Source organism: Phyllopteryx taeniolatus, chromosome 5, assembly GCF_024500385.1.
Source record: "Phyllopteryx taeniolatus isolate TA_2022b chromosome 5, UOR_Ptae_1.2, whole genome shotgun sequence".
NCBI lineage: Eukaryota > Metazoa > Chordata > Actinopteri > Syngnathiformes > Syngnathidae > Phyllopteryx > Phyllopteryx taeniolatus.
In genome coordinates, this window is record NC_084506.1 from 11845288 (window position 1) to 11861722 (window position 16435).

A 16435-nucleotide genomic window follows, 5' to 3' on the forward strand; every position below is an offset into this window, starting at 1 on the left:
TTACAAATGTATTGCACATAAAATTTCGATAAAAGTTGTACCCAAATAAATGTTTTGAATTACAAACCATGTTTCATTGATGTTGGGATGCTGTGCAAAACATAAATAAAAAACAGAATACAATAATTTGCAAATCCTTTCAATTTATATTCAATTGAATACACACCGAAGACAAGATAATGTTCAAACTGACGAACGTTATTGTTTTCTTGCAAATATTTTCTCATTTTGAATTTGCTGCATGTAACACGTTCCCAAAAACCTGGCAAAGTTGAAGAATGCTCAAAAAACACCTGTTTGGAACATTTCACAGGTGATCGGGTTAATTAGAAACAGGTAAGTGTCATGATTGGGTATAAAAAGAGCATCCTCGAAAGGCTGAGTTGTTCACTACTTTGTATGAACAACTGCGTGAGCAAAGAGTCCAACAGTTTAGGAACGTTTCTCAGAGTACCTTTGCAAGGAATTTCGGGATATCATCATCTACGGTCCATAATATCATTAAAAGATTCAGAGAATCTGGAGAAATCTCTGCAGGTAAGCGGCAAGGCTGAAAACCAACAGTGGATGCCTTTGACCTATCCCTCAGGCGGCACTGCACTAAAAATCGGCGTCATTGTGTAAAGGATATTACTAGGTGGACTCAGGAACACTTCTGAAAATTGTCAGTTAACACATTTGGTTTCTACATCTACAAAGGCAAGAAGTCTACCATGCAAAGTGAAAGCCATATCTCAACAACACCTAGAAATGCCGCGGGCTTCTCTGGGCCTGAGCTCATCTGGGATGGAGTGAGGTGCGCTGTGGTCTAAAGGGTCCACATTTCAAATTGTTTTTGAAAATAATGGACCTTGAGGAAAAAAGAGGAAAAGTACCATCCGAATTGTTATCAGCGCAAAGTTCAAAAGCCAGCATCTGTGATGGTATGAGTGTGTGTTCGTGTCCATGGCATGGGTATGTATGTGGTATACAGCTGTGAAGGCACCATTAATGCTGAAAGGTACATACAGGTTTTGGAGCAACATATGCAGCCATCCAAGTGACGTCTTTTTTAGGGACATCCGTGCTTATTTCAGCAAGACAATGCGAAGCCACATTCTGCATGAGATACAACAGCATGGCTTCGTGGTAAAAGAGTACCAACGAGTACTAGACTGGCCTACCAGCAGTCCAGAATTTTTCAATTACCCTACCATGTATGTTTTTGGGATGTGGGAGGAAACCGGAGTACCGGGAGTAAACCCACGCAGGCATGGGGAGAACCTGCAAACTCCACAGAGGCGAGGTCAGATTTGAACCCGGGTCCTCAGAACTGTGAGGCAGATGTGCTAACCGGTCGGCCCCCGTGCCGCAATTTGGAATAATGTCCCATTTTTTAATAAAGGGATGGAAATAAAAAAGGTTTCGTATCCAATTTATCAATTAATTGAAAAAATAATCGACCGATTAGTCGATTATTAAAATAATCGTGAGTTGAAGCTCTAATTCTAATTTGGAGAATTGCACATTGAATATTGCAGTTTGAGGTACATCCTACATCAGCCTGGTTTCTATCTCAGATTGTGTTTGCACATTAAGGACTACATTCCTGTTTCGTTTTAATTCCTACACAAAAAAAAGAAGACTGTTTAAGCAGCAAGCTTTCCTTCCTGTTTTTTAGACTTAGCTTGTTTTTGAGACAAATGCTTGGGCTGGCTACGAGTGTGGACTGAATGGGTGGCAACAATGGCGAAATGCAAGTATTTTGAGTGTAGTAGCTCGCAACAACATATTGAAAAAAAGCAAGAACTATGAACTAGATCATTTAAAAATTTGTGAACTGAACTTTGAACTATCCCAACACTGATGGTTCTAAGCTGGCGTTTGAGACGCAATGGGTTATTGCATTCATTGCTACAACTTTCCCAAATACCACACACTGAGGCCTACACGCTTCCTCTTTCCCTCTCCAAATAAAAACACATTTGTTTTACAGTAGTTCGGAACGCAACCACTGCACCACCAGTGATTATTTCGCGTACCACCAGAGAAAGCACACGTTTGGTTGTCATTGGCCTATTCTTGTATTTCTTTTTCCAGTACTACTCTTTCTTCTTCTTTGTATTTTGTAGCAGTCGTGATGCCCATGCTGCCTCTCACATGTCAGTCTTGGTACTACAATAGAGTATGTGTGTTGTGTCACTAGTACACAGCATACAGTACTATAAGAGCAGTAAGCACACACATTTTGTCCTCGCCATGTGTGGAGTTTCTCATATTTTAAAAATGAGATGTCAACAATCTTAATTTGTGTACCCTATTTTAGTTTTTACACATGTAAAGCCATCTGACAAGTGACTTGACAGAGAAGATTACCATAGAACCATGAATTTGACAATAATTCAAACATTTAACATAGTGTACTAGAATTTAAATGAAGACTCATTAAAATGTATCATGCAGCAAACTAAAGCAACTTTTTTTTGGACAGAATTACAAAGACCTCTTAGAACATGAAATATCTTCAAGCAAGCAAAGTAAAGAGTGTTGAGTACAGGTAACTAGGTAAGAGGTCGATTATGCACCTTGGATCGGATATAATTATGATTAGGGTTCTTGCTCTGACACTGAATAAAAGATCAGTTGAAAATTGACTGTAAATACTGTGCAGGCTAGGGAACGGCAGGACACAGTGCAATTACACTACGCTGATTACTGACACTGACACTTAACTCCCTGTGGTCTGTCTGACTCTCACGCACACACACAGGCACGGACGCACACATGCACTGTACTGGAGTTTAAAAATAAACTGTAATGAAGTCACACATTCGTAGAATCAAGCGCACGCGCGCACACACACACACACACACACACACACACACACACACAGACCAACACGAGGTCACCACACTCGGCTTCCCAACACAAACATACCACAATGAATGCCCACACCAGACTAAAATAGATGCTGTCTTCTTCCTCCAACATCTTCAAAACACAAATCAAAAATTCTTCTTGCAGTATCACAACCACCTCCTCAATGGTACAACACACGTGACCATATCCTTTTCATTCTACACTCATCTCTCTCACTTCCAACACTGCATAACAGACAGGAGATTCCATCAAGTATCACTGTCGCTACATCTAAAAATAGGTACCACGTGTTTTGCATCCATTCTTCAGTCTTACATGACTGCGATTGCTGCAAAATGGGAATAGGTAAACTCAAGAAAGAAAAAAAAGACTCACTATGGTTGGATGTAAATGGGCAGGTTGGGACGACAGGAGCTGTGGGAGGGGAGGAAGGCATGTCTGGGAGTGAGGAAGAGAGGGGGGAGAGGCATTTAGGTGAGTGAGGCCTGGTGGAGGTGAAGAAGAATTGGACGCTGTGGTGCTGGAGGACATGGCTGGGCAACACTGTCAGACATCTGGGTGCAGGTGGAGAGAGAAGACGATATGCACCGATAAAGAACACAGATATAGACAAAATAGAAGCACAAATATTTACTTATAAACACTGAATCTACTGTGGGTAGCTCAGTGGAAGAGTTAGTTCTGCTGCCTTGCAGCAAGAAAGTTCTGGGTTTACATTTTGGAGACTGTGTTCTTCTCTTCTTGTGTGGATTCCCTCGAGGTACATTGAGTTCTTCCCACTGTTTAAAACTAAACTATGTTAGGCTAACTAAAGACAAAATTTTCAGTGGATGTGAATGTGAGTGTGAATGGTTGTCTCTGTATGATTTTTTTTTTAAGGACATTGTTTTCAACTAAAAACAGATAGGACCTGCATCATTTTGGTCTTTTGATTACACAAGGGCTTTTGAATTATGCAGCAGGTAGATAACTAGTAAGCAAATCCACCACACAGTTCTGAGGTTTCGGGTTTGAACCCTAGCTCTGGCCTTCCCATGTGGATTGTGCATAGTCTTTCCTTGCTTGTGTGGATTTTCTCCAGGTACTCCGGTCTCCTCCCACATTCCAAAAACATGCACGGACTCTTCACGAAAGACTCTAATGTGAATGTGAGTGTGAATTGTTGCAACATTAATGGATCACAGGGCTGTTCCTGCGTTGGTGCTGTTCAAGACTCAAATTCTTTGAACTCTTCTTACTGCAACTTCACCCATGAAGAAACATTACTTTTTAAATGAGCATATAAGCAGGGACTAGGGATGTCCTGATCCAACTTTTTCACTTCCGATTTGATACCGATATTGCAGCCTTGCATTTTGGCCAATACTGATATTGGTCAGATCCAATATCAGCAATAATCATACATTACTTATTTTGTTGTATGGAAGGCTTGATGAAGTGACATTACGTATCTGAAGATTAAATACATGTATTTCTTTTGTTATGTGAGTTTAGTTTGACAGTGAACTGAAACTGCAGTGTCAATAAACGACTTTAGGCAAGCAACATTCACTCTTACTCGTTGTTACTATGTTAGCACCTTAGAAGCCTGATGTTGTTATCACGTGGGATCTGCATGCCGTTCGGGCGTTGCTGGATAAAAGTGCTGGAGCAGAGCTTGGAATGGACTGCTTGTATAAGAGTGGTAAAATCGTAGATTTTCGATCCAGTCCGCTCCGATCCGATACTTGTTTTTTTTGCTGACATCGGACCGCGACACCCTTAGCAGATACACTTTACAGCTTATGTTCTGCAGATGATTTGAGAGTGTTTTTGTGTGTCGGCCCTGTGAGTGACTGAAGAAGCCTTAGGGAGAACATATGGCTGCGCAGAATAATACTAAATCATGTGATTCCGCATAGATCCATCCATTCTCTTAACCGCTTATCCTTACTAGGGTTGCGGGTGTGCTGGCACTTATCTCAGCTGACTTCGGGTGAGAGGCGGGGTACAACCTGAACTGGTCGTCAGCCAATCACAGGGCACATATAAAAAAACAAATGTTCATGGTCACATTCAATTTAGAGTCTCCAATTAACTTATGCATGTTTTTGGAATGGAGGAGGAAACCGGAGTACCAGGAGAAAACCCACGCAGGCACGGGGAGAACATGCAAACTTCACACAAGGAGGCCGGATTTGAACCCCAGACTATAGAACTGTGAGGCAGAGGTGTTTACCAGTCGCCCACCATTCCGCCTCAGCAAATACTGTTTGACAGGTAAGAGTGGGGACTAACAGGCAGTGAAATTACTTTTATCTTGTCAGACCACTATTGATTGCTATTGTGCAATATGTACAATCTTGGGTTTTGCATTTTGTCTATTTCTCGCAGTTGGCTACCAACTGCTGGTGGCAGACACTGAACAACTGCAATCAGGACAGTCAAAACTACTGGTGCTATCAAGACTGAATGAGACAATTAAAACAAACTTTCCCTGGCCTTTGACAAATGTGTCATATTTGGTAGATTTCAATCATCAATGTTGGATATTGAGTTTCATTGTGCTGTTCCTGATTAGATCTGTCATCAGTACATCATTCTATTTCTTTTATGTTACGATCTTGAATCACACAAAATTGACTTTTGAATCATTACGCTTATATGCCTGCAGGCATACTCCTATCAGCATCTACTTGCAGTGCAAATTAGGAGGTATAAGATGTATGCAACATTTTTATATCATAAAATCCATAATTAATTGTCCAAACTTTTATGTACAAGTCAGTTATCATCTTCCATAGGACAGAAAGACTTCTTCATGAAACGAACCTGGCATCTGAATCACGAGACTGAGGCAAGAGCTTCTCTATTCGCTCATCAGGGAATGCCTGTGACAACTGAGAGAGAAAAGTAATATGAAATAAAAATGTAAAAAAAAAGTTAAATCATAAGCACATTACTGATATGAAAAGTATATCAACATCTTTCAACAGAGCCGTAGGAAACAACGGCTTGAGTACTATTGCGGATATATTGTCCTCACCTGTGAAAGTAGCTCGGTTACCTCCTGTTGACTTCGGACAACTGATGAGACAAAGCCATCAGACCAGCTGGCCTGAAAAAATAGGATTAACAAAAACAATCTGTATGACTTATCACTTTTAAATAAGGTTTCAGCAGAAGTGTTAACGTGTGTGGGTTTACCCACCTCAAACATATAATCACTTTTGTCTTCAAACTTGTGTGTCACTCCTCGCAATGCAACTCTCTCAATTGCCACTATAAAAACAGTTAACAGTGATCAAATTCTAAGTCTGGCCAAGAATGAGATGTTCTCTAGAATAAAGAAAACATATTGTAACAATTTTAAATTAGCATGAATCTCACACCGTACAAATGCCATGATAAAAGGTTGCATTGTTTTATTTCTGTTCCTCCTTAGCCCTAGAGACATTGTGAATTTTTTTTCATGAGGTAAAATAGTTCTTACGTGTCTTAATAACATCTGGCATGCATTTATAATACCCAAAGGACCCCCCTCCCCTGAATATTTTTACAGGTGGAATGGTGGGCGACTGGTTAGAACATATGCCTCATAGTTCTGAGGACCTGGGTTCAAATCCGGCCTTGCATGTGTGGAGTTTCCATGTTCTCCTGTGCCTGCGTGGGTTTTCTCTGGGCACTCTGGTTTCTTCCCACATCTCAAAAACATGCATGGTATGTTCATTGAAGAACTCTAAATTGCAAATTGTGAGTAAGAATGGTTGTCTGTTTTTACAGTGGGTATGGAAAGTATTCGGACCCCCTTAAATTTTTCATTCTTTGTTATATTGCAGCCATTTGCTAAAATAATTTACGTTTTTTTTTTTTTCCTCATTAGTGTACACACAGCACCCCACATTGACAGAAAAAAATGGAATTGTTGAAATTTTTGCAGATTTATTAAAAAAGAAAAACTGAAATGTCACATAGCCATAAGTATTCAGACCCTTTGCTGTGACACTCATATATTTAACTCGGGTACTGTCCATTTCTTCTGATCATCCTTGAGATTGTTCTACACCTTCATTGGAGTCCACCTGTGTTTGACTATACTAATTGGAGTTGATTAGGAAAGCCACACCCCTGTCTATATAAGACCTTACAGCTCACAGTGCATGTCAGAGCAAATAAGAATCATGAGGTCAAAGGAACTGCCTGAAGAGCTCAGAGACAGAATTGTGGCAAGGCACAGATCTGGCCAAGGTTACAAAAAAAATTCTGCTGCACTTAAGGTTCCTAAGAGCACAGTGGCCTCCATAATCCTGAAATGGAATACGTTTTGGACAACCAGAACCCTTCCTAGCGTTGGCCGTCTGGCCAAACTGAGCAATCAGGGGAGAAGAGCCTTGGTGAGAGAGGTAAAGAAGAACCCAAAGATCACTGTGGCTGAGCTCCAGAGATGCAGTCAGGAGATGGGAGAAAGTTCTAGAAACGCAACCATCACTGCAGCCCTCCACCAGTCGGGGCTTTATGGCACAGTGGCCCGACGGAAGCCTCTCCTCAGTGCAAGACACATGAAAGCCCGCATGGAGTTTGCTAAAAAACACCTGAAGGACTCCAAGATGGTGAGAAACAAGATTCTCTGGTCTGAGGAGACCAAGATAGAACTTTTTGGCCTTATTTCTATGCGGTATGTGCGGATTAAACCAAGCACTGCTCATCATCTGTCCAATACAGTCCCAACAGTAAAGCATGGTGGTGGCAGCATCATGCTGTGGCTTGTTTTTCAGCTGCAGGGATTGCAACCAGTCTCCCTCCAATCGAAGGAAAGATGAATGCGGCCAAGTACAGGGATATCCTGGACGAGAACCTTCTCCAGAGTGCACAGGACCTCAGACTGGGCCGAAGGTTCTCATATATATGTTCTCATAAGCATCACTTGGGGATCATCAGTTGGGGATTCTTTATTCGATATATTTATACAATGGTGTCCTGAGGATGTGGCCTCTAAATCTAACTGCTGTTTCAACATGGTTGCGGTATCTTTCTCCAAGTCTAGCACACCCCCTGCTCTCTTGAGGGAAGCTTTACTCAGTACGGGAATGTCTGCTGTAGCCACTTCAGTTTCAATGTAGCATTTTGTTGTTCCCAACTTTGGTGGAATCTTGACTTTTTTTGTAGAGCTCACAACGTTTCGGTCTCCGAAATTGAAAGGCTTGCTGCTTTCCACACTTGTCACGTTCTGCTTTTCACTCACACCATGTCCTTGTACGTAGCTATCCAGCCATTTTTCTTCATATAATGTCCTTGTGCAGGCTGTGTCTATTACAGCTGATCCTAATGCTTCAACCATGAATACTTCACAGTCTGATTCCTTGGAAAACAATGTTATGTTACACTCATCGGGTTACCCACTGAACTGATTTTTTACTTTTGTTTTTTATATTTTCCTTCTTGTGAGACAGTCTTTTACCCAATGGTATGTGCTTTGACAAATTCCACACTTCGTTCATCTTCGTGTTTCGTCATCATTTTATCACGTGTGGAGTGTGCAAGACAGCTACCAATTTGACTTAAATAGGACTATTTAAAAGTAACTACTTTACAAATGATGTAAAATATATATTTGCACAACTATAGCCAATTTAAAAAATGTTTTTTTATCCTGGTTAATGTCATTTTTGCTCCTGAACCTCAGCACAGAGCATAGGCACATCAGGGCTGTAGACGTTATCTTCATCTTAACACATGATTATAAGCTGTCATCTGAGAGGCTATGTGACCAATGTTTGTTTTTAATAGACTTTACACCGATCTGATCGGCCTGATCGGTATCGGCCGATAATTAGCATTTTATGCTGATCGGCTGAGCGGCTTTGTCATAACTCGCCGAGCCGATCAATTACTCCGCGTCTCCATCGTGTACAGTATATTTGAATCCAAAAGCTGGTTTATTTTTAGCCTTGTCGCGTGTCTTTTGACGTAGTACTGTAAATATCTGACAGCCAATAAAGTTATTTAAAAAAAATAACTTGTTGGCGGTGCGGGACAGACAACACGTAATGCTGGATCAGAGTACAAAACGAATTTGGTCTTTCACGATTGCACTATATCAGACTAGTGCAATAAAATCTTGTATTCCGATAACATCGCCTCCTGTCTTTTATGATCACCGGGCTTTATTTTGTCAACTCAAACGCGACTGGATACACTTGTTACCACGACCACGACAACAACAATCGATCACATTGTGTGTATAACAAGAACAAAATGGGGAAAGAAACGTGTGGTGGTGGTCACCGGTGCTCGGAAGAGGACTTTAATTCAAGGCTTGCTTGAGGTATGTTTACGTACTTTTAATACGATACGGCTCGCAAGCAGGCAACAAAACGTAATGTAGCCTAGCAATCTAGTGCTAGCATTAACGGTTGTCGAATCATGCTCTAAAGTTTCGTAGTAATTTAATTAAAATGTAGGAATTTAATTACAGTAAGTTAGCGCCCATTATTTCTGTCATGTTGTAATGTTGGTTTGACCTGACTGATTAGATTACATGACCTGACAAGATATTTTTGAAGATACGCAGTATACAGTACACAAGTATATACAGTAAATGAACAAGTCATTTAAATGCTCCATCTTGTGATCAGATCAGTGATTGGTTATCGTTTTTTAAACTCGCTGATCGGCCCCAAAAATCCTGATCGTGTAAAGCCTAGTTTTTAATATAGTTCATGTAGCATTCAGCATTAAACATTGTTTTCTTCAGAAATTCTTCTTTCCTTGGATTTATGGAATATAGCTCAACACATCTTGGCGTCATGTTTCGCGCAACGGTTGCTGTGATGCATATTTTGAGCAAAAAAATAAATAAATAAAAAAAAATTATTTTAAAGTTACAAGATCACCATAATCTTCATTTTTACAATTACATTTGAAAAATTAACAAACTAAAATAAAACAAAATTGGAAATAATAAGTATTGTTGCGACGGTGAAGCCGCCCGTTTGCCAGAATGCATTGCGCTGAAGGACGTTAATCCTTTTCGTCAATATGTTTATGTTACCAGTAGTTTTTGAATGTGCATCTTATTAAACTGTTGGGTTATGTTGCACTTTGTTTTTAAGAAACCGTGACTGTTGGTTGTGTGCAATATACAATGACGTCCCGGTCAGTTCTGTGGTAAGTTAGTGAAAATTCATCATGGATTTCCTGATGATATGCTGGCGGAGGAAGATGCAAGCTGTCATATTTTTGAAGCCTTCTACTTCTGTGAAGCAGAAGAACTTCAGTCTCCTATCACAATTTAACAATGTTACTGCATTACATTTTACAATCACCAGAGAGCCACAGCAGGAAGATGAAAGAGCCATGGGTTGCCGACCCATGCCGAGAGAAAATAAAAACAATTTACCTTGCAATACAGTTTACCCTGTGTATGTGATGCACGGACACATTGCCAAACACAAACAGCTCCCTAGCCCCCGCATTTCTTCACGAAGCAATCAAGTGACACATTTGAGAAGCTGATATCTAATGCTAATGCAGAGCTGCCATGCTATAAAAATTAACTTCCACAACAATTTATCCAAATCTGTCTGAATTTCCATGTTTTCCAAATTTTGTCAAGAACATTTCCATGTGACAGTCATAATCGTAATCGTTAATCAATTATGGCTTCAGTATTTGTCAATAAGTACATTATACTTTTTCCATTTGGAAAATGTTTCCATTACATCCATCCTTTTCTTTTCTGCTTATCCTCACTAGGGTCGCGGGCTGCTGGACCCTATCCCAGCTATCTTCGGCCGGGAGGCGGGGTATACCCTGAACCGGTCGCCAGCCAATTGCAGGGCACATAGAAACAAACAACCATTCGCACTCACATTCACACCTACGGGCAATTTAGAGTCTTCAATCAACCTACCACGCATGTTTTTGGGATGTGGGAGGAAACCGGAGTGCCCGGAGAAAACCCACCCAGGCACGGGGAGAACATGCAAACTCCACACTGGCGGGGCCGAAATTTGAACTGTGTGGCAGATGTGCTTTATATTACATATTTATATTTCCCATATCCACAGTTGCTGCTGAAACGATGCAAATTTCCCCATTGTGGGACAAATAAAGGTTATCTTGTATAATAAATAGTTATTGATCATAAAAATATACTCTTAACCTGCCCATGTTCTGAAGTGACGTGTGCAGTGACGTAGTAATTCATTTCCGGTTCCGTTCTGTGTGGACGTATATTATTTTATATCTATAGACACATATTTATTGGCCTGTTATTTTGTTGTTCAAAGTTGATTACTCCCCGCGAAAACGCGGTTCCAGCCAGACCTATGTGACAAGTGTATTGTTTCACCATATCAATTATTTCAATGTTTTGTGACAGCTTGTAGTGATAGCTTAGCAATTAGCACCTTGTCCTCCCTCCGTGACACTTCTGTAAGAAGCATAGTAAGAAGTGTAGCTTATTCGCTACCATCGAGCCAATGATCAGTGACTTACAATGTGTTGACACCGGACTCAAGGAAAACTTTTCACCTCCGTGGCTTGGCAGCCGGGGGCTGTAATAAAATAGCGTGCACCAAGCAGCTGTTCAATGTGGACGCACCGGCAATGTCAGACATTGTATTTTTCTTTCCCAACATCCAGAACAATCAGTGTTACGGCTGTAACGAGTCAATGTTCAGTGATTTACGTAACAAAATACAGACGTTCTGCAACATTTGGCAGCTTGCTAATCTGTGAACCCCAAAAAACTCAATGCAGCTCTGTTGACTAGTTAAACCATATCCCCCGACCACACTCACATACACTTAAAGCGAGTATCCACAGAGATTCCATTGATTTGTCACTAATGGAGGCCTCATTTCATCACCAAGCTGCCGAATTACACTTGCAAATTAACGTAGCTGTGTGTCGCATGACATCGCCAGGCACAAAATACACCCGACGCCCCCAACTTTGCCGAACATTCTAACATTATAATCAGGAGCTAATGCTGCTGAAACTGTTAGCTGATGGTAATTTGTGCTAACACTGCAGCTCTGTTCATCTTTTGGTTTTGACATGATAGTGCTTTGACCGCTGTGTCATAGTGGTTGTTTTGCTCTAGAACTTTGTCCAGCCTCACTGCAAAGTCATTGGCTTTGAAACTCAGTGTGGGAGTATAGTTATTATGTTAATTAGCCTCACTGTTAAAGTGCAGAATGGCTACAGTTTCATTTCACACTTGACAGGCACTCCAGTGACCCAACTATTTGTATACAAACATCAAAAAGGCAATTTTCCATAAAATTGACCTTCGGTGTGAATGTGAGTACTAGGAATGCTTGTTTATGTGTGTTTATATCTGCCCTGCGATTGGCTGGCATCTAGTTAAGGGTGTACCGTGGTCCCTGCCTCTCGCCCAAAGTCAGCTGCGATATGCTACAGCACACCAGCGACCCTACTGAGGATAAGTGGTATTGAAAATAGATGCATGACGGATGGATGGTATCCCCTTTAAAGTATCATTGAGCAACATAACAAACCCATAGTTCTCTAAACTCTGTTTGTTAGTTTTCATCAATGTCATATGCCATGCTCGTTGTGAAAATAGACATTGTAAAAGACCTCTGACTACATTGAAAGTAGAGGGCACTTCATAAAATTAGCCCTTTAACCCTTTAAATACAGCTTGACTTGATCGATGTGATGTCTGTACAGTCTGTAAAAGACATCTTTCTGGAATTAGTTTTCCTGTATTATCAGTGCAATGTAGTTTCTCAAATTGGCTCCTTATTTCCCAACTTTGTCTGGTTTACCACTAATTTTGGGTCATTCAGCAACCCCCCAGGAAAAACAATACATTTTAAAATAACATTTTAAGCCCACAGATAATACATTTTAGCCCATTAAAAGATTTAGAGTATATGTAGTAACTGACGTATGATAGAATGAAACGCAGAATAATATGTCTAGTTAGCCTTTTGCAAACGGGAGACAAGGGGCCACGCCGGACCTCTGCCCATTGCTAGGTAAAATGCGTAATTTCCGGCCGTACGTCATTTTAGGTGTGCCAGGAAGTGTGGCGCCAGGGAATTAAACATAAAAGATCAACTATGAAAACTATAGCAAGATTGTAGCTGAGGCTTGATCAGCATTGCGTCATCTCCTCGAGTAGTGGCTTCCTTGGCAATCCTTGTATTGCCTTGATGAGCTAAAATAACATTCCCTCTTCCATCAGTCTACTTCTTTGTCTGGATGCATGCCTTCAGGTGAAGAGGCAGGTTAGGGCTTCTTCACATTTGTTTCATGTCAATTCATACGGGGTCAAAGTGATTTGAACTGGCAGGATTGTTTTCATAGATGGGTGTGAGTGCAAAATAACCTTCACATATGAAGGCAGTCTGAACTCCATAAGGCTATGTGAAACCATATCAAGCATGCGGGGACAAGCAGCTGGGGAAGAGAGGACATGATCGAAGGAGAAAACCGAAGTGAAGACAAAAGTGTAGGAGAAAGTGTGCGTAAAGATCAACGGAAAGGCCTTTATTGCACACTTTGCTGTGTGTTTGATGAGTAGAAATGGTATAAGAGCCAACATGTTGCTTGCCTTTCATAGCAATCTAGGCAGCTACTGTCACATACATACACTTGCCTGCTCATATGTCGCTATGTATGTGTAAGTGAATACAGTAAAAGTTTTAATCCATGGTGCCAAAGTGTCCAAAAGAGAAGGTACTTTATTGAATTGCAAAGTAGTACAGTACATACCATTAAGCCGTTTTCCGAACCCTGTGTTTGGATAAATCTGTTGTGTATGCTTAAAAACACAGTTAATACATTGCAGCTCAATCTGCCTAGTTTGACCCACAAGCCCCTGCATGCATGCACAGACCCACACACACATACACGCGCGCACACACACGCAGAAATTGTAAGCCTTGGCATGTAAACTTAATTATGCATATCTATCATATCATGTGCCTTCAGTTCTCCACAATCATGTTTCAATATGTTCAAAACGACTGTTGTGTGTCTGTGTTAATGTTGTGTGTTTTATGCTGTTGACAGCTATGCAATGTGACCATGAGGTAATCTGAGATAGTCGAGTGTTGTGTTTCAGACCGAGGGAGGGAGCCAGACAGATTGATCTAGACTCCAGAAAGTCTAACTCCCTTTAATGTGAACCTACCATGATCCACTGGATCATCACAGGCTGATTGATTTTTGAATAGTTGCTTAAGGTAAAAGATTAATCTAAGCTAAATTAATCAAATCATCTACAACCCTAACCTTAACATTATACCTCATCCAGCAGTATTGCCAATAGGGATAGAGAGGTTATAACTTAGGTTTTGGTAACCCAACCAACTAAAACTGGGTTATCTGTCTGTCTACATACAGTATTGGAGAGTTATTTTTCCAAATGAGATAAAAGCTACATTTAAAAACGATTAATCTTGCCATGCCACTCATTGTATAGACTGTTTATTTTATTTTGTTCAAACTGATCTAACTGTGACAAGTGTTGTTTTAACAGGATAAAATTAATGTTTGTAACATTGGCTGGCCTGTGTGAACTAAAGCAGAATCATCTAAATGCGGGTAGAGTGAGAGAGAAAATAAAAAAAGGCTATCCCAAACCTTTTAACTGTTTGTTACAGAGTGCTGTAATATGCATGACCAACACATGCAATTACGTGTCATCATGCTTCTTATTTTGTTGTGTAGAGATGAACATGTTATCAACTGTGGGAAGAAGCCAGATTATCCAGAATAATATACCAATGTAAATTTCAATGCTATTCATTCATTCATTTTCCGTACCGCTTATCCTCACTAGGGTCGCGGCCGTACTGGAGCCTATCCCAGCTATCTTCGGGCGAGAGGCGGGGTATACCCCAAACTGGTGCCCAGCCAATCGCATGGCACAATATACAACCATTCACACCTACAGGCAATTTAGAGTCTTCACTTAACCTATCATGCATGTTTTTGGGATGTGGGAGGAAACCGGAGTACCCGGAGAAAACCCACGCATGCACGGGGAGAACATGCAAACTCCACACAGGCAAGGCCAGATTTGAACCCGGGCCCTCAGAACTGTGAGGCAGATGTGCTAACCAGTTATCCACCGTGCCGCCCATTTCAATACTTGTCAGTCAATATTGTAGAGATGTTGTCCTGGTGGACCATATGAAGTTGCAACCATGAGTGAAATGAATCCCTAAGGGACATATGACACTGCAATGCCTGAGGTTACATTCTTTAAGCTTAGTTATATTCAGTGGGACTGGCATGTTGCATCTTGCCCAATAGGGTTTGACTGGGTATACAACAGGACACACACGTTTCATACTCATATGCACCAGTTGGAGGTTCAGTCATTCATTAGGACAAGCTGACGTGACAGTGAAAGGCTATTGATAGAATATGATCTGGAAAGAGATGGTTGTGTATCAATCCTATCAAACCAAGGACCTTGGATATGACACTTTTCCAGAGGCTCACCTGTTCCTCTTTTCACCTGGTGATTCTTATGTGGTGGTGCTAAAGCATCATGGCACTGCTCAGCAGCTGGAGGAGGAGGAAGGTGAGGGGGAGGTGGAAGGTCAAACTGAGGAGGGTTGGGTCCTTGGCTGACCGCTTGAGCTCCTCTCCCAATTTTCACCTCAGATCCAAGCGCAGGGGCTGTACCAGCCTCACTGGTTTGCTTCTGGAGAGCATGAGGGAGAGACCATCCAAAAAGAGAGAAGTTTGGACTACAGCAGACAAGTAGTTAACACAAGTTAGCTCAAATTAGCACACAGCAGTAATAATTCTGCCATTTTATCCTGATCTCAGAGGAGACTAAGGGATCCAGTCCAGCCCTTGATTGACTAATTAAAATGTAATAATGCTTGAATATTTTTATCCATAAAGTATATGGTGTAAGGCAATTACTAACAAAGACCAAACTATGCTGGCAAGAATATGTGATACTGTATATAAAGGGCAACAGCAAATATTGTGGCATATTGTTTTTTACAAGAACCTTGAATTAAACAAGGGAAAAAAAGAAGAAAATCCATTATAAAAATCCCATACCTTTTTCATAGTTTTCCAGAGATTGTTTGTCATAAAAACCATACCAAACCATAAAAAACTACTACCATGGATTGTGTGTGGTGCACATTGAGCCAAACCTGCATCAAACATGATATTGGTACAGTGTCATCTACGTCACATGGGATGGGCTCTCTCTCTCACTCTCATACCACAAACACGGAAGACATGTTTTTATTATGGACACAGACAACATACTAAGTTAAAACACATTCATTTCATTCAATTTTGATTCAACTTTCATGTGAATAAACTGTATTTCTATACATTGACTGTGTTGACTGATTCATGCTGGTCTGAGGTCTAAACTTAAAATCTGCCTCCAGCCTCCAACACTGTAGCTCATGTCAAGTCTGCAACAGTGGCGAAAAGCACTGTAACAAACATTATAATGGTTTACTCTCAGGCTACGCTAAGAGATCCAGAGGGAGAGACACCATTTTTAACTTCCTGGGGATTCACTTGAGACACACACACGCACAAGCATGCACACTCACACACTCACACACAC

The 16435-nt window shown here is 40.9% G+C and overlaps 1 protein-coding gene across 6 annotated transcripts in view; it reads right to left on the reverse strand.

Moving 5' to 3' along the window:
• Window positions 1–16435, reverse strand: part of zcchc14 (zinc finger, CCHC domain containing 14) — a 38095-nt gene that overhangs the window by 15630 nt on the left and 6030 nt on the right. For all 6 annotated transcript variants that reach the window (XM_061772708.1, XM_061772713.1, XM_061772711.1 and 3 more), the window contains 5 exons: window positions 15331–15535; window positions 6050–6120; window positions 5885–5956; window positions 5671–5738; window positions 3235–3413 (listed from right to left, as the gene is read on the reverse strand). In XM_061772708.1, the coding sequence (XP_061628692.1) occupies window positions 3235–3413; window positions 5671–5738; window positions 5885–5956; window positions 6050–6120; window positions 15331–15535 (595 nt within the window). The remainder of the gene's footprint in view (window positions 1–3234; window positions 3414–5670; window positions 5739–5884; window positions 5957–6049; window positions 6121–15330; window positions 15536–16435) is intronic.